The sequence below is a fragment of the Lontra canadensis genome, unplaced genomic scaffold (genome assembly GCF_010015895.1).
Source record: "Lontra canadensis isolate GAN:19392208 unplaced genomic scaffold, GSC_riverotter_1.0 scaffold107, whole genome shotgun sequence".
Taxonomy (NCBI): Eukaryota; Metazoa; Chordata; class Mammalia; order Carnivora; family Mustelidae; genus Lontra; species Lontra canadensis.
In genome coordinates this window covers 2,118,882-2,140,691 of record NW_022631101.1, presented here as the reverse complement: position 1 = coordinate 2,140,691, position 21,810 = coordinate 2,118,882, and the positions used below count along the sequence as shown (strand labels likewise).

At 58.4% G+C, this 21,810-nt stretch overlaps 1 protein-coding gene across 1 annotated transcript; it reads right to left on the bottom strand.

Annotated features, from left to right (window-relative positions):
- Positions 1 to 792: 792 nt before the first annotated feature.
- PPP5C (protein phosphatase 5 catalytic subunit) lies at positions 793 to 21,369 on the bottom strand. Its single transcript, XM_032838950.1, has 13 exons — positions 21,173 to 21,369; positions 15,785 to 16,026; positions 9,071 to 9,218; positions 8,239 to 8,360; positions 6,102 to 6,167; positions 5,701 to 5,799; positions 4,817 to 4,922; positions 3,939 to 4,081; positions 3,704 to 3,791; positions 2,852 to 2,892; positions 2,584 to 2,762; positions 1,493 to 1,574; positions 793 to 1,309 (listed from the first exon to the last, which is right to left on the bottom strand). The coding sequence occupies exons 1-13, from the start codon at positions 21,291 to 21,293 to the stop codon at positions 1,247 to 1,249; spliced, it is 1,500 nt and encodes a 499-aa protein (XP_032694841.1). The 5' UTR covers positions 21,294 to 21,369; the 3' UTR covers positions 793 to 1,246.
- Positions 21,370 to 21,810: the final 441 nt, after the last annotated feature.

Here is a 21,810-nt window from a genome sequence, read left to right as displayed (position 1 = left end):
AGTTAAGAACTGTTCCCAAATAACAAGTTAAAAAAGACACCAATCGGGGTTTTATGAGGACTGCCAGGCACACACAATCTGGAACCAAGTCATCCCTAACACGCAGCACCAAGCAGCTCTTAAATGTTAGCTAGGGGCCTCTTTCTACAGGAAAAACTGCAGCTCTGGGCTTGAAGTTAATTCTGACATCTTGAGCTCAAGCCCTCCTGCTGCGGTCACCTGCCCACAGACGGACAGCACCCCAGGTCTGCATCTCCCTGGAAAAAGGTGGGTCGAGAGAAGCTCGAACTTGAAAACGGAAATGTCTCCACAGGGCCAGGGGTAGGCAGAGCAGCCTGGACAGGATTCGGTATTAATCTCTGATGGAGGATGAAGGAGTGGCAGAAAACACCTCTGGTCTTCCTGGCAGGAGAAATATCTGCTTCCCTGGATGCTGTAAATGCCAGGACGCTGTGAGCGAGTGAGAGCACACGGCCGCCTCAGCGTCGGCCTGCTCCGGCATCGCCAGAGGAAGGACCAGTCTTTCCAGCTTCTGCTGGGGCCTGGCCTCCCCAGCCCAGCTTGCGCCTTGTTTCCCCCGTGTGCGCCCTGGACCGAAGCTGCGGTTTCTCTCCAGGGACCTCTGTAACTGCAGACACTGGGGCAGCCTGGCTGGGCAGCCCCAAGCCCAGCCATCCAGCCGGTCTAGCCCCCAGGAGATGGAAGAGAAGGGGCGTGGGGCTCGGTGGTCCCCCCACCCCTCGGGATGCTGTGATTATCCCAATCCCAGCAGCTCCACCATCTGACACCAGCTGACTTACAATAATGACTTTATTTTAACATTTAATTACAGACATAAAATAGCTGGGGAAGGGGGTGAGCCCCAGCCTCGCCCCGTCTCGGGGCCGCCAGGAGTGGGGAAATGCAGGCGAGGCCTCCCTGATGACCCTCCTTCCGGGGGTCTTCCTATGGCGGGGCCCTATTGCTTCGGGAGAAGGGGCCATGCAAACGAGGGAGGCGGGGAAGCATCGGGCCCCGCCCGCCCCACCCGCTGAGGGCTCCCTCCACAATGCCAGGATGTGCCCCAACCCCAGCCTCTCCACCTCCTTCCTCTTTCTCCGAGGAGCGGACCCTCTGGTCGGCTCCCCACCCCCTCTGCAAACCTAAAGGGGAATAAATACAAACTTTACAAAGTAAAAGGGGGTCCAACGTTGCCCTGGGCCGGGCCTGGGGTCACACGCGGAGCAGGCCCTGGGTTGCGCGGGCCTCACATCATCCCTAACTGCAGCAGCGTGCTGGCGTAGGCCATGGGCTTGACGTCGGGGTGAGGCTGGGGACAAGAACACACGGGGCCAGGGAGACAGAAATGGGGCATCTTCAGAGCACCAGACGCACACAACAGCCCTCCTGGCAAGTGCTGCCGGGCACTGAGCTCGGCCCCTGTGTAGACGGCTCAGCAGGGTCCTCCCCAGGTCCAGGCCAGGAGGGGCAGGGGACTGCGCAGGTGACTCACCACTGCTGTGAACTGGTGGAACTGGGGCCGCAGGTCGGAACCCCGGAGGTGGATGTAGGAGGCTTTATTCCCCATCTGGTCACTGTTCGGACAGAGGCAGAGGGGCCGGTCAGGGGTGTGGCAGGGCCCATGGGGACCAGGGCTGGGGAGGCGGTGGGGAAGATACCCAAGGAGGCTGGATGGCAGAAAGTCTCAGAGAAGAGGGGTAGACAGACGGACAGAACCCCTGGGAGATACTGATAAAAAGAGAGGGACAGAGATGCTTAAAGCTGGGAGACGGGTGGATGCAGAGGGACAGGGAGACACAAGTGACAAAGAGGCCAACTGGAAAGGCAGGAATCCAGGAGAAAGGATTCCCCGCCCCCCCCACTCCGCCCCCTGGGGAGGCTTGGGTAGGAGGAGGGGGGATGAGGGGAAGGAAGTGAAGGTGGGACACAGGGAAGCAGAGGGCCCTCCTGACCCCACAAGGCAGGGGGCACACGCAGCCCCATGGAGGCAGGGCTCTTGCCAGAACCTGAACTCTGCCCTGAAACACAGGGGACAGAGAAATGTGGTGCCCGGCACCCGGAGGATATGGGCGGCCTGGTCCAGAGCACAGGCAACTGCAGGACAAGGGGCCTGGTTTCTTCAACCAAAACCCAGCAAGAGGCAGGGAAAGAGGGACAGGGAACTGGAACACAAGGAGACTGAGTGTGGCCCTTGTTCAGGTCCTACTTGGAAGGCATCAGACTGGAAAGAGACATTTATGAGAGACACGAGGAAAGGGCACTGGGTTCAGGTGACCTCTTCTGACACCCGACAGTGTGACAGTGGTCTTCTGCTTGCGCAGAGAAGAGTTCTTTCTTCTGAAGCATACGGGGGTGTCAGTGCATGGAAAAGGGGATGCCTGGGGTTTGCTTTAAAAGAGCCCAGGGAGTTGGGAACTGGTGAATCTGAGTGATGACCACGTGGGCATTATACGGCTTTACCTACGCCTGCCTGTCTTTGACGTTTTCTGATCATAAAATTAAAAAACAAAAACAAAACCCCCCAGCACAAAAAGCAGTGCGTAGGGAAGAGAAGCCCAGTCCAGCGGGGGAGGTGGGACCCACCAGTAGTTGGGGGCAGAGAAGACGGTGACACAGCGGCCACCGTGGGCCACCTCGTAGCCCTCGGCCTTGACTTCATGGCTGCGGATGATGTAGTCCAGGTGGTTCTCCTCCAGGAAGGCCTTGGTGACATCAGGGCCAAACTGGCAGCTCACGCCCCGCTTGCTGACCGAGCGTCCGTTCTGGGGAGACAGGGAGCTCAGGGTGCTGACCGTCCCACCCTCTCTGCCCACAGCCCGCACCTGCCGGCCACAGCCCTGGGCACACTGACCTGCGGCTGTGGGTCTGACCAGAGCAGGTCGCACATGGGACCTGGGGGGGAGGAGAGGGGACGTCAGGGACTGGCCCACCCCATAGCAGTTGGGGTGGAGGCTGGGCAGGGCATTCCTGAGCAGGGGCTCGTGAAGTGGGCTTCTGAGCCCCACGACCTCCCCTCCAGACCCGTTCAATGTGTTCTGGCCCGGCAATGGGAGAACTTCTAACAGAGCGGTTTAGATCACACCCCTCTGCTGCTCAGAGCCTGCTGTGGCTCCCACCACCCTAGGAAAAAAACAAAGCCCATGCTCTTTACCCAGGCCTGTGAGGCTCTGCAGGGTCTGGCCCATCTACCCCTTTAAAAAGCACATCCCTGCTCACCCCAAAACCACTGGCCGCCCAACTGTTCCTCCCAGCTGCGGAACTCACCCCTGACGTGGGACACCCTGGGCCTGCCTGGGACATTCTTCTGTGTGGTGGGTGCCTCCATCCCCATCAGTTCTCATGTGGTGTCCCCGGAGAGGGGCATCCACCCACCCTCTCCGGGCCCCGTGCCACGCCTCCCACAGTTGGGTGTGCGTGTGCGCCCGTGTGAGTCCTCCCGGTCTGTGCTCATAGCTACAACAGGAGCCCCGATATGTCATTCTCTGGGCTCAGCAGCCGAACTCCCAAGGAAGCGACCGATGCGTGCTCCCTGTGGTGAACACGAGGGTCCCTTGCCAGCACAGCCCCGTGAGAGAGGACACGGAGGCTCGGCCTTGCTGTCCTTACCAAGGGCCACAAGGCCCACCGGGGCAGCCATCCCTCTCTGCCGGAGACGCTGCAGCCCTGGGAGGGAAGGAGGTGCCACCCGGCCCACCCTGGTCACCTGAATCTGGGGGCTGCCGGTTCCGCTCGATTTTCCTGATATCGTCCAGGGTGACGCCGTCCTCACTGAACAAGCCTCCATGCATGATCTGGGGTTCGGGGGAGGGGGACAGCTGTATGAGTGGAGGCGCGGGCCACACCCCAACTCTCCAACTTGCTTCCTCCACACGTGGCCACATGCACCCCCCAGGGGTGCAGGGGTGGAGGGGCCCGCAGGGTCCTGCCGCCGCCCTCACCAGCACTTTGCCGTTGATACACTGGGCCAGCGGGAGCCACTCGAACACCTCGCTGAAGAGTTCGTACATCTGGGCTGTATATTTGGCCTTCACCTCGCCCTCGAAGCCATAGATCTGGTTCATGTTGTCCGTCTCGTGGTTGCCTGGGCAGCAGCAGGATGAAGAGGGGCCTCAGCAGCCCTGACTGGGCGCCCCCAGGGCCCGCGTCCAGGGGCCCCAGGCCCACAACAGTCACCATCAGCTGGTCGGCCCCCCCAGAAACCAGAGGAGGCGCAGACACTGTTCTCAACCCCTTTTCTGGAGAGAGAAACAGTCTGAGGGGCTCACACTGGGCATCAGGCCACAAGGCACAGGCCTGGTATGGCCCCAAGTGACCGCGGCTGTGTCCTTTGCCCTCGTGGGCCTTGAGCTCCTGTCTGGAGAAGCTGTGCGCCTTCCAGGGTTGAGGGACCAAGGAGGGCTCAGGTCTTAAGGAAAAAAGGGGCCCACTACGGAACACGCAGTGTGGGCCGGCCCCGTGCTGTGCCGCCAGCTCCCCACATGCAACCTCCTTCCTCTCTCCCAGGGCTCCTGGGGCTTGGAGGAGACGAGGCAGCTGTCAGACCCCCATGTGAGCCGCAACCAGCCCTTCACTACCTCCTACACGGAAGCCCACAGCAGGTGGTTACCCAGCACCTACCACGTGCCAAGCGCTGCTGGGTGAACCCCTGAACCTGGCCACAAATCTGGCACTCGGGCCCCCAGCCCAGCCCGCTGCCTCATTCCCTCCTGCCGCTCATGTCTCCATCTCTTTATGGACAAGGCCCTCCACCCCAACCCCGGGGGCTCATCCTGTACAAGGCCGCACCGACCCCAGACCCAGCAGCCGCACAGCTTACCTCGAAGTAGGTGAAAGTGATCTGGGTACAGGAGCTTAAAGCCAAACAGAGTGAGGATCACTTCTACGGAGAAGGAGCCGCGGTCCACAAAGTCACCATTAAATATCTGTCCTGCTAAGGGAAACATGGCGGGGCGGACACTGCCTCCCTCCTCAGCCTCCCCACGTCCCAGGCTCCTGCCTGTTCCTTCCTAGAGTGGGGGTGTCAAAAGGGCTGGGGGTCCGCGCTGCTGTCTCTCCTGGCTGTTTGGCTCTGGCCCAGCAGCTGGGCCTCTCCGAGCCTCAGCAGGACAATACTGAAGGTCCCCAATGCACCTGTTTCTCAGGAAAACGGACGGTGGAGGGGGATGTGGGGCGGTCAGCTTGCTCCGCTCCCCCTCCCAGTACAAGCCCTCAAGCCACAGGGGAAACAGAACACAGACCCTCCCCCCCCAGCACTGCACAGGCCTGGTGGCCCCACATGGTGGCCTTTATCAAGCCATGGTCATAACCTCCGCAAATACTTCTACAGCTCTGACTGCGGGGCCCTCAGCTCCTCAAGGCCTCTCGACACTCCCAGGAGGCAGACCCTACGATGCCCACTTTGCTAACGAGGCATCTGAGGCCCAAGAGAAGAGGTTGTTCCACATGTGCTGACAGCGGCCTCATCTGCAGACGAAGAGGGACGGGGGCCCAGAGAGACTGAGCCACCAGCCCAGGTTGCACAGCACGTGGGGGCGACCCTGGCCTATCTGGTGCCAGTCAGCCACATCCCCCACATCCCCTCGCCTGAGCAACTGCTCTGGCTTCTCCCTCTGCGGGTCTAGGCCCTGCCTGCAGGCAGGGGTGCCTTTCTCAAAGCCCGCTGGAGGAACAGGGAGGGTGTGCTCTGCTGAGGAAGGATACATAGGGATTGGTCTCCGAGGGTAAACCATTGAGCTCAAAGATGTTGAGGAGGTCATAGAATTGGCCATGGGTGTCCCCGCACACTGTAATCTTCTCTGTCTGGAAGAAAAGAGGCCACCGGAGAGGGAGGGGCCCAGAGAGAGACGTGGGGAGGGGGCAGAGGTGAGGGGAGGGGCAAGAGGTCACAGCAGACCGAGAAGAAGCATGCAAAAGACACAGGCAGGGGACACAGAAATGAAGGGGGTGGGACAGAGACCAAGAGGCCAGGAGAAGCAGGGTGGGAGGGGGGAAGGAAAGGCAGATCAAGCCAGGTGGGTCTGTGAGTTTCTGAGCTCCACAGCCCCTCCCCAGCCGGGGAGCCCCCACCTCTGGCCGTCCACACACCGCCCCACGGCGCGCACCTCTTTGAGCGTGGTCTCCACGAGCGTGCTCAGCTTAGAGAGGGCCTCTTTGACCTGTACCAGGATCTGGAAGGCAGGGTGGGCTGTGAGCACAGCTAGAGAGAGGGCCTGTTGCCCATCCCAGGCCCTGGTGAGCCTGGGCTGACCAGCAGACACTGCTGCGTGGAGGGTGAGGGAGAGGCTGGGAGGGGAGATAAATGGGCAGTGGAGGCCGGACGAGCGAGTGCTGGCAGGAGCCACAGGCGGCCCCCAAGCTGTGACCCCAGCAGCCTCTGTGGCAACATCAGGATTATTTCACATGAAAACTGAGATTCTGGGTTCCCCTTAAAATAATCAGCGTCATGAAGAAACATGGAAGAATCCAACCCAACTGGCCTAGACATGTGTACATGTGTCATGAAAGAGTCTCCCCAAAAGGGCACGAGACTGTTCTATGAAGGAAGATAAAAATGCAATATCTGCTCTTTCAGTGGAGTCTGGATTTAAAAAAAAACAAAAAACAAAAAACCATAAAAACCAAAACCACAAATAGCTAAAAAAGACATTTTTGGGAGAATTGGGGGGGGGGGGAGATATTAAAGTATTTTAAAGTATGTCTAGAAATGTAGATAATACTAGTTTTTGCTAAGAGAAGATCTAAGATGACCTTGGCGTTGCTATGTATATTTGACAATGTTTCCAGATCTTGTGGACTATCTGCACTAGGCATTATTTACTAATTTCTGAGGGGGGACACCTGACCTGTGGTCACACAGGAGAATGTCCTGCTTTTAGGAGATACAGTTACAGTGCAACACCTTTGTGGTTCAGGAAAAGAAATGAGGAGAGAAAGCCTGTCGTGTGCATGCGCGCACACACGTGTGTAGAAAGCGAAGATAAATGTGTCAAAGTGGTAACATCTGGGTGAAGGAGGCATGGATATTAGCTGTACTGTTCTTTCCATGTTTCTGTAGGTTTGACAATTTTCAAAATAAAAAGCTGGGGAAGAAAAAACCCCAAACTATCTCAAAAAAAAAAAAAAAAAAAAAAAAAAAGAAGGCAGAATATGTCCACTTCTGGTCAGAATGAGGAGGTTACAAAAGACTGTCACTCTTGCCCCATTGACAACAAACCCACAAAACCCAATCTCATGAAAACCATCTGAGAGCCAAGGGTGCCGCTCGCAAAGAAACCTAAATCCATCAGCTGTGGCGGTGACAGGCCCTTCCGTGGGGCTTCCCAGGCGCAAGGCATGAAGCAGGAGGCCATGGGGCTCCTCGAGGCCCAGAGCGAGGGCAGCCAGCAGGGTGCTCGGGCCGTGTGCAGGCTGGTGACAGCCGAGAGCCCCGAGCAGCCCCTGCCACCCAGTGCCTTTGCTCTCAACCCACTGCCACTGCCGTCACACAAAGGGAGGCGTGAGGGAGCACGGTGTGCGTGTGATGGGGGAGCCTCCCCAGGCACAAGAATGAGGCCTACACTGGACAGCACAGAACTCGCAGCTCAAAAATCTGGCCGTGGGGCTGAAAATCAGAGAGCGCTCCCACAGTTCCAGAAGCTGGAGACTTTGTAGCATAAAGACGTCCCTGGGATCCTGCCAGGGCTGACGGGAGGGTCCGGATTCCAGTCTGAAAATACCACGAGGCAGGGCTGAACTCCAGCAAGAGCCGCACAACTGTGGACCAGACGGATGGGGCCCCTCACGCCAGCGGCCCGACAGAAGACGGGGCCGCCATCTCCTGAGCACAATGCTTACTTAGCTCAGTCTCTACTGTTCTTCTACCCCAAATGTCTAGCAGATGATAAAAAACGATGAACCACACGAAGAACAGGCAACAGAAGCAGACCCAGAGATGACCCAGATGGTGGAATTACCAGAGACTTTAAAATAACTATGATAAATGTGTAAAAGATCTAGTGGAAAAGACAACATGCATGAACATATGGGGCAGGGAGATGAAAACTATTAATAAAAATAACTAGATGGAAATGCCAGAAACGAAAATGCAGCATCAGAAATAAAGGCTTCCTTTGCGCCGTGCTCAGCACACTCCCTGCTCAGCAGTGCTGGCCGCCGTGGCCCCCCTTCCCCTCGACCCGCCCTCTGTGGCCGACGCTATCGGGGGTCCCAGGTGTGTGCAGCACCTGGCAGGGGCGTTACCTGGTAGGCGCATTTCCGGTGCAGTTTCTTCTGGTCCTTGTACCACTGCATGAGCTCCTTCATGAAGGTGATCGTCACTTTGCCATCCTCGAGCTTGGGCCCACTGTACTCGTCCTCAATGGCTGGTGTGTGAGCGGGGGCGGGAGTCAGTGGCCACAGTCACCATGGGGCGGGGGGGCGCAGGGTTGGCTCCCGGGCACAGGGCGAGAGGAAGATGGAGGGTCCTTTCCCTGCCCACTCCTTCTGTTCGGACGGCTCTGCTGACCTCTCTGTCCAGTGGGTCCCCCTTTTCCAGCACCTTCTCTCCCCACCGCCTACTTGGTTTTATAGCACTTAACATGGTTAATTCATTTGCTGACTTGTTAATCATTGCTCTCCCTACCAGGCATCAGCTCGAGGAGGGCAGAGACTACTTTATTCACAGCTGTATCCCCAAGGTCTGGGGTGCTCAGTAATTCGCTGTGGAATGAATGACTGACTCCTCAGAGGGCCTGGAGGACCTACACAAATCCCACAGGGAGACTCGTGAGGGGTGGGCTGGGTGGTACAGATGCAGAGAGGGAGCTAGGCCCCGGTGGGAGGTGGGAAGGGCTCACCCACCTCGCCTGAACCGGGGGACGCAAGCCCCAGTGCGGGATTGTGGAGTTCCCAGGAATGCAGGCAGAAGAGCAATAGATCGCGGCCCTGGGACTGGGCCAGGAAATAGCTCCACCGCCCCCCCCACCCCCCAGTGTGCGCTGCACGGGGATGGAGAGCGGAGGATGGAGAGCGCCCGTGCAGGGGTGTGGAACACTCGGCGCTGGGTGTGGCAGGGCCCCCAGGCCTGACTCACTCATGCTCTCGATGTCCAGCGAGTCGACCACGGAGCGCTTGTGCTCATCGCCGGCGATGGCCCGCTCGAAGGCTTTCTGCTTCACGATCTTGTTGCACTCCTGGTACTTCATTTTGGCATCCTTGTCATGGGGCTTCACCTTCACCACCTGGGCAGGCGGGCGGGCAGAGGGAGGGAGGGAGAAAAGAGGTATCAGCGTCCAGGCACAGCTGGCCTGGGCAGAGAAGTAGGCAAAAAAGGGGGCGCCGCGTCTGCGCTCGGCCGGCCTGGCCCTGGGTACCGTGAACCTGGACCCAGACCACCGCCTCCATGTGCTAGTGGTGCAACCCCGCCCTTTGTCACCTCCAGACAACAGTCTGTGCGTCCCAAAACTGGGCCAGGAGAGCTACCCACCCAGGGCAGTCCTGAAGTTTGGTACACACTGTTAACCCAAGCAGGTGGTATTTCTTACAAAAATCTTAGCTCTATCATTAAAATAAGTCTCCCAGCTTTGGAGCACATGCTCAGCTTGGAGCTCCTCCTGGGGACCCCAGCAGGCTGAGGCCTGCTTTACCGACATGACAGTCAACACCAAGGGGGGTGGGATGAACAGGAAAGGGTGGGCTGGACCCACAGGCACAAGGAACAGCCCAGACTCAAAAGAACCAATGACCTGCTGGATAACCCGGCCCCTGGGGCCTCCATTTTCTCATCTATAAAAAGGCAGCAGGGGGCACACATGACAGGCTCCACCTGGCAGGGCCGTGGGGAAGCACAAGTAATGAATATGGGGCCCAGCAGGCCGTAGCCAGCACCGCGTGGTGTCCCCTCCATCTCCGCCCCTGAAGGGCAGCGAGACTGTGGGCAGAGGCCGGCCGCCTGGGTTCAAGCCCCAGCACCACCACCCCTCAACCAAGCAACCACAGAGCGGAGGTCAGCCTCTCCGTGGGAGGGAAGTGGTAACCGTCTCCGCTTCAGAGGCCGGCCGGGTCACAGAAGCAGACTTGCACAAAGCGTGCGCTGCGGTGCCGGCAAGAGTAAAGTCCACACCAGCCGCAGCTGCACCTCATGGCCCCTTCCACTGGCCGCTGCGCTTGAAATGGGGTCACTCGCAAACAAGCACTAGGACCGTGACGTGGAGGTACAGTAAGTTCTCAATAAAAGGAGCCCCCCCACCTCCCCTACTATCCCGCTTTCTGCAAACTCTGACCCTCCTGCTTGGAAGCAGACAGGGCTCTGCCACCTTCTTACTGTGTCACCTTCAGCAAGGACATCAGCCCACCCCAGCCTCAGTTTCCTTATCTGTAACTGTACTTGCTATGAGTGGACCCTACCTCACCTGCCCACCCCACGGGTCGCCCAAAGAGCAGCTCCCCCAGATCCTGTGTTGGGGGCCTAGAGAGAGCCCTCAAGGGCAGGGATGCCACTACCCCTGGGAAAGGCTGGCGGGGGGGTCAGAAGCCTGTGCAGAGGCACCTCCTTACCCCTGCGGATCAGGGGGGCTCATCCTCCCTGGGGACGGGTGCACAGACCCAGCAGATGGCAGGAAGCCGGGTCGTGGCAGGCGATGGCTTCCTCCCTGTCTGGGCAGGCTCGGGCTCGGGCAGCCTGCCAGGCGGCTCCACCTGGGGTGTGGGTGCGGTGTGAGGCTCCGGAGGGAGGCGGCCCCAGACATCCCCTGGAGTCCTTCCCGACAGGGAGAGGGTATGAGTCCACACCCTGGGATCAAGTCCAAACCGCCACTCGGCTTGGCCCACATGGGCCTGCCCACCCTCCTGCTTTCGGTTTGCCCGGTACAACCCGGCCAGACCAAACCCGCAAGTCCAATGTGCCAGCTCCCGTCACCTTGCACAGGCCGCCCCCGGCCCAGGACACCTCCCTCCCTCCTCCAACTCCTTCCTAGCTCCTCCTTCCCCAGCTGTCCTCCAGGAGCACCGCCACCACCCGGGCTGGACATGGATGTCTCCCCACTGGAAGGTGGCCCCACGAGGGACTGAATGCGTCCCAGTGGATGGATGAACCACTGAGCGTTTCCTCTGGCCAGTCCCCCTTCTCAGAGAGCTCCCAGGGTGGGCAGAGGATGGGGACGAAAACTAACAAGGCAGGGAAAAGAAAGCAGCAGCAGTAACAGTACATGGCTAATTTTCGGAGCCCTTATTCCTTTGTGCCTGACGCCATTGTACGCACTGAACTTGCTCATTTAATCCTCCAAGCAGCTCTGCTGGGTGTTACCACAACCCCCACTTGATGGATGAGGAAACTGAGGCCCAGAGACATGAGGCAGAGAAACTGAGGCCCCAGAAGCCAGGATTCTGTTCTCTCCCTGCACAGGATCCCGCCTCGCAGCCCGCGGCCTCCCGTCCCTGTCCGGAGCCCCCCTCAGCTCCTAGGAAGAGGGCAGGGTGCCAGCACCCTTGCGGAGGGCCTGTCACGGGGACTGGCAGCCAGCACGTGTTCATGGTGGGCCTGGCAGCGGCAGCCGCCACGACTTACTACCAGCCAGGCCGCGAAAGGGGAATTGGCTCTGCCGGGCCCCCCTGCGCCAGGGGAAGGTCATTTGTTCCAGACTGGAGGGCCTGGTGAGTCAGAACTCAACACTGGACTTGTCTTTAGAAAGTGGGGTGTGGGTTGTATCATGGTGCGGATCCTGACCGCGGCATCTGCGTGGTTACGGGGGAACCCAGGAGCACGGTCTCACTTCACTTCTCACAACAGCAAGTGAAGCCACGATGCCCTCGAGAAGCTGTTTTGACAAGCGCCACTCCGCTGGGGGCGCCCGCAGGCAAGAACCACGATGCTCCAACTGATGGCACAGTGAGCTGGGCTCGCCATCCCTCCATGTCGCCCCAGCAGGTCCGAGCGGCACCTGCTGATGACAGGATGGCACTGGGCGGCAGAAGCTCTGGTCGCCGCAGGTGGAGGCATCGAGACCATCGACGGCCTCTCGTAAGTTCAGGTCAGAGCGGGCCACCAAACGAATTGTCAGAACATCACTACAAGTGTGATGGGATGCTGCCGGAGAGGGGCTGGGCTGGGCTGCGCTAGGCACATTGATAGCAGGAGGGACCTGGGTCTCGGGCAGGCACTGCACAGTGACGGTCTCAAGCACGACACCGGGGTTGTCACCCTCCAGGGCAAGACCCTCTAGTGACTTAATTAAGTCACTAAGTTATACTCAACGTTCCTTTTACAATGCAACAGAAGAGAAGAGAGACCGTCGGAGCAGGGCCGAGCCACGGAAGAGTGCTGTGCCGAGACGCTCTGCCTGCTGCATAGGGCTGGTGGTCACAAGCCTGACTCGGGTACCAGCCTGTCACTTCCTGCCTGTGCGACCTTGAGGGAGCGAACCACACTCTGAGCCTCAGTTTCCTCATCTGTAAATCAGGGATAAGGACAGGCCCCACGGTGCAGGGTTGGTGTGAAGACTAGGGCAGGAAGGTCACCGTCGCGTCCGGCCCACGGTGGGAGCCGTACGAGGCATGAGCTATGGGCACTCCTGGCACTACGGGGCAGCCATCCCATGGGTGTACGCGTGCTGTGAGGGCTTGCAAGGCTGGACGACACTGGAAGAAGAAACCCAAATGCAAACCCTATTATAAACCAAACCTCCAAGATCCAAGGTGGGGAGTGTAGAAGGAGTCCCCGGGACCAGCTTGAGCCCAGATGACCAGATGCATTCCAACCACAAACAGGAAAGAACACAGCAGGGGAAGAGCGGTCCTCTGAGAAGAGGACCCAAAAAAAGGGACAAGGAATCCTGGAGCAAAGGTCCCTCTGAAAGGATTTACTGAGAGGTGAGAGGGATGGGGGAGCGGGGTTCAACATGGACCCATGGAAAAGGGAGACCGGTTCCTGCTGAGGTCTCTGGAGGGGCAGCAGCCCTTCCTGCGGGCCATGGGCTCTCCCCCAGATACCCCCAGGGGGAAAAGGCCATGAATGCTAAGTGGGGGCAGGCCCCACTCAACGTACAAATCTCATTTATTCCTCACATGAACACTCAGGCAGGCCCTGGTGCTGTCCCCCCTTCTACAGATGAGGACACTGAGGGCAGAGAGCCAAAGCACTCAGAGCTACCCAGCCCATGGCTGGGTGTCCTGACTGTGCAGCCGGTGCCAGCTCCTACATCAGTGACCTTGAGGCTTTCGATTATGACTCAGGGTAAGGAAAGATAGGTTTTCTATCACACACCCATATACACATACGTGAGAAACATTTTTTCACAAATATGTACACACTTCCTCCAAAGGAACTGCTTTTTTCTGCTCTATTCTATTTGAGGAACACAGAGGTGCTGGTCTCAAACCACTGGGCTAACCTCACGGCCCACTAAGAGTCACAAGACGGGACTCTGGGTTCCAGTTCCAACTCCACCAGGAGACCTTGAAGGAGGGGTGCCCCCCAGGCCTCTGTGTCCTACCTGCACAGTGGACCAAATGCACGCTCGTGAAGAGCTCACAACAGAGCAAGGCCACGGTGAGCGTGCAGAGGAGGACACTGAGACCAAGGAAGGGAAGACCCTTCAACCAAAGGCAGAGCCTCAGGCCTGTGTTCATCCAAGGCCACATCTGGGCTCTGCCTCCGCGGAAACTGCAATCTAGATCCAAATGGGAGCCTAAAGCGCTAGCATGTCGCAAGGCTCCTCCAGATGGCAGGAGGCCAGGAGGCAGACACTCTAGATGGGGGCTGCCCGGTGCTCACAGAGCCTGAGGAAATGTCAGAGCGGAGAAGCAGACCGCCCAAAGGCATGGGGAACAGCCACATGGGCAAGGACCCCGGCCTCATGCAGGGACTCCCCCACTGCTCCTGGCAAAGCCTCCACGGGGAAACAGGCTGTGACAACGTAAATGCTGAGAGTGGCCCCGCCTCAGGTTGGTTCCCAAAAGGCTGTGGACCCCCGCCACCAGTCTTCCGTGGCATCCAAAAGGCCTGGGAAGAAGCTCAGATGTGATCATGCCCACAAGACGGCTAGAACCAACCATCTCAGCCTCATGAAGTATGAAGGGTTAGGCCCCGGCCTGATCGGGGGGCAGAGCCATGAGGAGAAGGGGTCTGTACCCCCAGGAAAAGAGTTTCCTGCAACTCCAGGCATGGGGAAGACATGGCCACAGACCTGTGCTCAGGCTCGTCGGTCCTCTGCCCCGCCCCATCTCCTCCAGGCCCCTCGCCGCAGCCGGAGCCCTGAAAACCCCTGCCCCTGTCCCACCCTGAGGGCCCTCCTGGGTTACTCATTAATGGGCCCTTCGCCCCCGGGACCTCTACTCATACCACAGCCACCTAGGAGGTGGCCACTCCTGTTGCCCCTATTCTCTAGATGTGGACACCAGGGGACAACAGGGGGAGGTTAGGCTGGGGAGTGGCCTGGGATCTGAAGCTCCTAAGGACTCTGTCCCATGGTTCCTTCCCCTGCCCTCCCAGAGGTCACCCCACTCCATCCCCTACTTTGCCCCCTGTCTCTAAATTACCGCCTTTTCCATGCCTCTGCCCCCACCCGGACACAGATGTCCCCTGGCCAAGGGCTTGGCTCAAGACTTCACTTGACCTGAAATCCACCCTCTGCCCCTGGCCAGCAGCCAGCCGCACTCCCTCCAAGAGCAGACCAAGGCTCTCAGCCCCCTGGGCGCCCCCCCCACACCCCACACAACAGAAGATCCTCAGCACCTGCTGGTCAATGAAACAAAAGGAGGGAGTATGGGGGCAACTGAGGGGGGCAGAATAATAATGCAACACGTTCTGACTGACCCTTGTTGGTGCCAAGCAATGACCCAATGAACAGAACAAGCAAAACCCTTCCTCTCAGGGTCTCCGAAGCAGGAGGCACAGGTGCCAGGGGTTCAAACCCCGGCTTTGCCACTTGCCCGCCGCATGTTGGCAGAAAGGTGACCTAACTCCCTGGGCCTCAGCCTCCCGATCTGCACAATGGGTTAACCATCGGTCCCCCTCCTGCAGGGCTGCCAGAATGATTCATCCTGCCAGTCCGCACAGAGGGCATGGGCCATCCCTGGTGCGAACACGCGTGCACTCACATCCCCATGCCTACGTGCCCATCAGGGCGAATCACAGGGACGGGGGTGGCCGATGAGCGGGTGAACTAGTGACCTGCCGTGCTCTAGGTCCCCTCCCTCGTCTCCTCGTCACAGCACATGCCCTGTCTGCTGCCCTCTACAGCATATGGTCCTCTCTGCCTTCTTCCAAGCACACATCCTCGCCCCGCCATGACTCTGTTTGCCTGCTCTAGGTCACAGGTTTGGGTTTTGCCTTCCTCCAAATTAGAGCTCCTCTGCAAGACAGGTTGCGTGGATCTTGGTCACTAACAGTGACAAAAACCCCAACAGTGCATTATAGGGCACAGGCTACGGGCCAGGCACTGGTCTGAATGCTTGAAAAGCAGAAACTCATTTAGTCTTCAGGGCAACCCTTAGAGGCAGGTCTCAGTGCTCCCCATGCTGTGGAACAGGCGGCACAGAGAGGCCAGGTGACTCGTCCAGTGTCACCGAGCAAGTGATGGCAGAGCTGGGATGTGAACCCACAAAGTGTGCTCCAGGCCAAGGGCCTCCCGGGCATTTATCTGTCAGGTGGGTGAGGGGCAGATGAACACGCAGACAGCCTCCTCGCAGCCTCCCCTGCCAGCCACGCACCCGGAGGCCGTCCTTCCCCAGCCTGCCCCCACCTGGCCCTAGACAGCATTCACTGGGCTTGGGTGCCGGGAGGCGGCCCACTCCCCGAGGCCCTGCTCACCGTCTCGTAGTCCCGCAGGGCCGCCCGGAACTTGCCCAGCGCCATGTTGCTGGCTGCCCGGCGGTAGTAGCCCTTAATGTACTTCTTGTCGATCTCGATGGCCCGTGTGGCGTCGGCCAGCGCGTAGCCATAGCACTCGGTGCGCAGGTAGGCCAGGCTGCGGTTGCCATAGTAGATGGCATTGCTGGGGTTCAGCTCGATGGCCTGGCTGTAGAACTTGATGGCGTTCTCGTAGTCCTTGGCTGTGGAGATGGAGGAGGAGGCATCATGAGGCAGGGCTGCTGCCACCCAGTAAGAACAGGCCCCAGGCTGGGTCTCCCTGCCTACTGATGGGGACACCGAGGTCTGCAGCTGAGCTCAGGAATATCTACTCAGCCCACTCCCTCTTTCCCCTCCCAACTGTCCCACACTTTTGTCTCCTCAGGTTTAAAATCCCAGGACTCGAAGTCACTTCCACACACATGCCCAGCCATCACCCCTTAAGGCCCCAACCTGGGTGATACTTCTTCCAGAACCTTGAGGGTCTTCCTCCAGTCCTATGGCCCAGGGGAGATACATTCGAGTACCAGAGCTGAGATGTTGTGAACCAGCAAATGTGACTACCCTGAGTCCGTTGGTTGTCCAGCCCCCCCAAAGCAAGTCAACAAGCCCAAAGAGGGAGCCCAGTAGGAAAACAGGAAGTGGGAAACGAGAAGGAATCTACTTAGGCCTCAAGGAGAGGCGGACAAACCAGCAGAGACCCAAAAGAAGCAACAAACTGGACAAGACGCAAAGCATTCCCAACAGAAGGAACAGGAGGTACAAAGGCCCTGAGATGGGGAGGGAAGGGGTGTGCGGTCAGCACAAGCCTTGTGTTCCAGGACCAGTGAGAGGCTGGTGTGGCTGGAGTATAGCTAGTGGGAGGATGGAAGGGATGAGGGCAGGGAGGTCGGCAAGACAAATCCCGAAGGCCACAGCCGCAGCAGGGTGTGGACACCGAGGTTCTAAGTGTAGAGCAGCAGGATGGGTCATCTGGCCACAGGGAGGTTCCTTTTACCTGAAACGAGTTATGGGTGTGCACTTTACATGCTGATCTACAGAATCCTCACATCTCTCCACGGCACAGGCCCCGTCTGGCACTCACTTTACAGATGAGTCACAGAGGTCTTGTTCAAGGTCAAAAACACCCAGTCCGTATCTGCAGAGCCAGGCCTGGACCCGTCCCACATGCCCATTCAACAGGCAGGAGGCTAAGGCTCAGAGACTTGCCCGATTTGGGGGACTATGATATGCACCCCCTCTGCCCCACCCTTCTGGGGCTCACAGTCCTGCAGGACACACACACACCCCTCCAGACACCGATGACCCAGAGTATTTAGCACAGAGACAGAGCGGGAGATCTGGAGGATGAGAAAGAGTGAGTCAGGTGAAGAAAATAGAAGAGGGTTCCAGGCTCCCTGAATAGTTCTTCAATGAATAAAGGAAGGAAGATGGAAACAGACTGACAGTAGGAGAAGGAGAAGTCAGGTCCCGGGGAGATGTCCAGGAACAATATAACAATTCCTCCTGCAGCCTAATACCTGGCAATCTTTCAAATGGCTCCGATGTCCCCTCTTCTGGGAAGCCCTCCTTGATCGCCAGGCTGGGTCAGGCACTCCTTCGGGCTGCCCCAGCCTCTGGGCTAACCTATCCCAGCCCTGCTGGTTCCAGGTTTGTCACCGTTCGGTGATGAGTGTGTCTTCCTCAGGACTGGGAGCCCCGGAGGGCATGCCCAGGACTTCCCAGAAACGAGCAAGGGCAGAACCAGACAGCCCAAGTCTGACAGACCCTCCCTGGAATGCCAGTGCCTTCGAGGACTACCTCCAGCCTCCTGGCTGCGTTCCAGAGGCCCTCTGGCCAGCTCTCTGGACGGCTGAGGTGTTACTAAAGTGGCCGTCTGGCCTGGGGTGGGGAGCCTGGTGTGTCCGAGCTTGACACCTGGCTCTGCGGACGCTGACCACGAGGCCTCAGGCAAACAGCCTTTCCTCCCTGCATCTCCGCTGGCTCATCTGAAAATGCAGGAATCACGCTCGGCCGTGCCCTGCCTCGCCAAGCTGGGAGGGCTAAATAAACTCTCATTCGGAATGTGGCCACAGCAGATAGTTGCAAAAGAAGAGAATACATGACTAACCCAGGAGAAGAGGAGAATCAAGCAGAGGAAATGGGAGGGGACTGTACTTCCCGCAGCATCTGCCCAACGACACTGACTCCGGGCCCTGTTCTACCTGCTTTACAAATCAGGTGCATCTAACCCTGGAGAGAGTCCCCGTTTTAGAGATGAGGCCACAAAGGCACAGAGAGGTTAAGTTATTTGCCTGGGGTCACGCAGTACACAGGACAAAGAAACAAGATTTGGATCTAGGAAGCCTGAGGTCCTAACCACATCTGCAAAGTCTTAGGACGCAGAGGCCTCTTTGGGGGTTTGAGACAACTCCTCCCATTTTACAGAAGGGGGGCGATGAGGCCCAAAGAGAGGGGACCAGGCTCTGAGCTCACAGAGGGGATGCAGCTGTGGTGGTGGGGCGGGGGCGGGGGGGCGGTATCCTCTTCTCCCCGCAGGCTCCAGGTAAGGAGTCTGAACATGGGAGCCAAGCACGTGGTGAGGAAGGGGGATATCCGGGCTCTGCTGCTCACGCTCTGACCTTGGGCTGGCGGTTTCACTTCTGAGCCTCAGCTTCCTCTATAAAACAAACGGCGCAGGTCCTACCTACCACCCAGTGCCTCGGGAAGGATTAAGCAAAGTGGCGTACCTGGCCACCACAGGGGCTCAATTAAGGAGAGCTGTAATTATTCTTTTTATTGTTATTCCCACAGCCCCTGAGGCTGGGGCTCTGTGCCTGCCACTGCCTGCCAGCCAGTGAGGGGCCTGGACCGGGAGGAGCTCTCTCCTCTGTGCCAGCTCAATGCGAGCACCTCTGGCTGCCCTTCAACACCCCCAGTGCCAGGCAGTGGCCATGTTCTGTCAAGTCAGCCTCCCCAACATCTCAGATCCATTCACCCACTTCCATCCCTACAGCCCCGCCCTGCCCCGGTCTGGCCTTCATCCTGTTGGGCCCAGGTTCCTGCCCCAGCCTCCTCCCTGTTCTCCCAGCCTCCAGTCCTGCCCCTCTGCAGGGGTCCGGCTAAAGCACAAACCTGGCCCTGTCCTCCCCTTTCTCAGAACTATCCATGGCTCCCCGGAGTCCCCAGCAGAAAGCTCAGGCTCCTCCCTTGCCTTTTACACTCCAGCCCCACTCACTTCCTTGGTGCCAGGCTCTGCTCACCTTTGCCAGGATAGGCCTTTGCCATCCCATTCTTTCTGCCTGGCATTCCCTCCTCCCTCTCTCCAGCCCTCATTTCCTCTCTGAAACATTTCTTGAGTTGGTTTCTGTCTCTGGTCAGCAACACCACCACCCCTCCCCTGTCCACTACCCTGGTCTTCATCCTGGCTCGAGCTCTTACCATGCGTCCCCACCACCCTGAGGATGACACCCACTCCCTGACTGGGCCTCCAAGGCTCCACCGCCAGCCTCATCCCTCACAGGTCCTGCCTCCTTGTTGCTGCAGCCTGACCAAATGCTCCCACTCTGAACCCCTTGGGCGCCCACTGAAGGCTACTGAGGCTCTAGATTCCTCCCCTGCTTCCTTCTCCCCAGCTTTGGTCCTGTAAGTCCCCTGTCTCTCCCGCAGGATCAGCTCTGGCTATTGGACCAAACTCTTGGACTCTTCCATCCTTTAAAAAAAAAAAAAAAAAAAAAAAAAAAAAGGCAGCAGCTCCCCCTCCCTGTTCCTCCACTCCCTTTTAGGACCAAAATACTCAAAGCACTTTGTCAACATCTGCTGTCTCTACTTCCTCACCTCCTGTTCACTTTTGGGTGTCCTTCTAGCTGACTACCACTTGCATTGTTCCCCAGAAACTGCTCTTGTAAACTGTTCTTGTTAAGGCTACCACCAACATTCGTGGAGCCAAACCCAATGGCCAACGCTCAGTGCTCACCCTGGCAGAACCTGACCCAAAGCACAGCCCTCCCTTCTAGAAGCACGCCGTTCTCTCATCTTTCCTGACACCTTTCCCGACTTCCCTTCCCCTTCACTGAATACTCCTCCTCAGCCTCTTCTTCTTTTCTTACCTTAGAATTCCTCAAGGTTCTGGCCCCTTCGCTCCCTATATGGCCTCATCCATTCCCAGGTGTTCTATTTCATTCATAGGCTGACCGTGCTCAAATTCCTCTCCTTGGAGCTCCAGACTGGCCCATCTATCTACTCAATGTCTTCTCTTGGAGTAAAACCCAAACTACCTTTGCAGTGACTCTTGGAACCCTACCTGATCTGGACCCTGTTCTAAACTTATCTTGTATCAGTCTCCCTGCTAACTTGCTAAAGTTTCAGCCACGCTGGTCTTTTCATTTCCTACCTCAGGGCCTTTGCATATGTGGCTGCACCCACCTGGAACGCCCGGTTGCGATTCTTCTCGACTTCAATGCCTTCTCCTCAGTAAGGCCTTCCCTGACCCCGCTTTCTAAAGCAGCCTCCAGCCCTTGTTCTCTACTTCACACCCTGTAGGGGTTTTTTCCCAAAGCATTCCTCACAACTTCTAAGTATTTTATCATTTCTTGTGTTTTTGCTCAATGTCTGATTCTCCTGCTCAATTACATCCGATAAAAGGGCAGGGCCATATCTGCTTCATTCGCTGCTATATCCCCAGAGTCTAGCACAGTTCTCAGCACAAAGCAGGTACTCAATGAACATGCTGAATTAGTGAATGAATGAGTGCCCCCACATTTTACTCTTTCCCAAGCTCTAATGTCATACTATTCTTGGGATTTCCCCACCTTTACTCCCAGGGCCTCCCACGCATCCCTTTTCCTCTTGCAACCCCAAATCTCCTGTCACCTTGCCCTCCGTCCTCATGATCTACTCCCCACCCCCCACAATTCCCTACTCTATTGGGCCAGTGCCCCCACGCCCCACTTGGTGCCACCCACCCTAGATCTCCCCACTTGGTAGCACCATCACTCCCCAGCCCCCTGTCACTACTTGGCAGCGCCCTCTTCAGGTCTCACCATAGCTAGCACCTCTCAAGGATCTCACATATGGAAAAGCCCTCGTTCCCGTCCCCCTCCCGCCTCACACTTGGTAGAGCCTTCCCCAGTCTCCCCACTGAGGAGCAGCCGCTCCGAATGCCACTTCTAGGCATCACTCCTTCTGTCAGAAGCCCCCTCTGTCGCCCCCTCGTAGCGCCATCCTGGGCCTCCCCACGCCAGGTCACTTGGTAGTGTCTGCCCCGCGCCCAGGCTGCCGCTCCGCGTTGCCATGGTTCCGCGCGGGCCGCGCACCCCTTGCCCTGGGCAGCTCTCCACCCTCCCTGGCCCCTCTCCGGGGCGGGCTCACCTTTGAAGTAGTCGTTGGCCTGCGTCTTGAGCTCCTCGGCCCGCTTCAGAGCGCCATCAGCCGGGGGCTCGTCTCGGGGGGGCTCAGCACACTCGGTCCGCTCGCCCTCCGCCATCGCCATGCCGCAAAGCGACCCCCACCCTGGCAACGGCCGCCAGCGGCACCCGGCCGAATCGTCGCGAAGGAGTGCCGAGTTGCTGCTGCCGCTGCTGCACAAGTGTCGTAAAGCGCGGGCCCCAAAGGCGCCCTTGGCGCGCCTGCGCAGGGTCCTTTCGCCATAGAGCGCGCGGAGGACAAGGTGACCAGGGGGCCCCCAGACAGCGCCCTTCCTAGAACGAGCCAATGGGGAGGGCGAAAGGGGGCGCGCGGGGCGGGGGGGTGAGGGGGTGGGGAGGAGGTTCTGGCCTGGCCCCCCGCTCTCAGAGTTACGGTATTCCAAGGCAGCAGAAGTTGGGGGGGTGCAGATGGGTTTCACGGTGGGGTTTCCCCGCGGTCTTCTCGGGTGAATGGGTGGGTGTGGCTGCAGGGCAGCCCCGTGCCCAACGCATAACTAGAGCCCGGGAGACTAGCCTTCGTGCCAACTATTTGTGTGACCTTGAGCAATTAGGGGCAGTTACCAACCCCCTCTGAAAAATGCG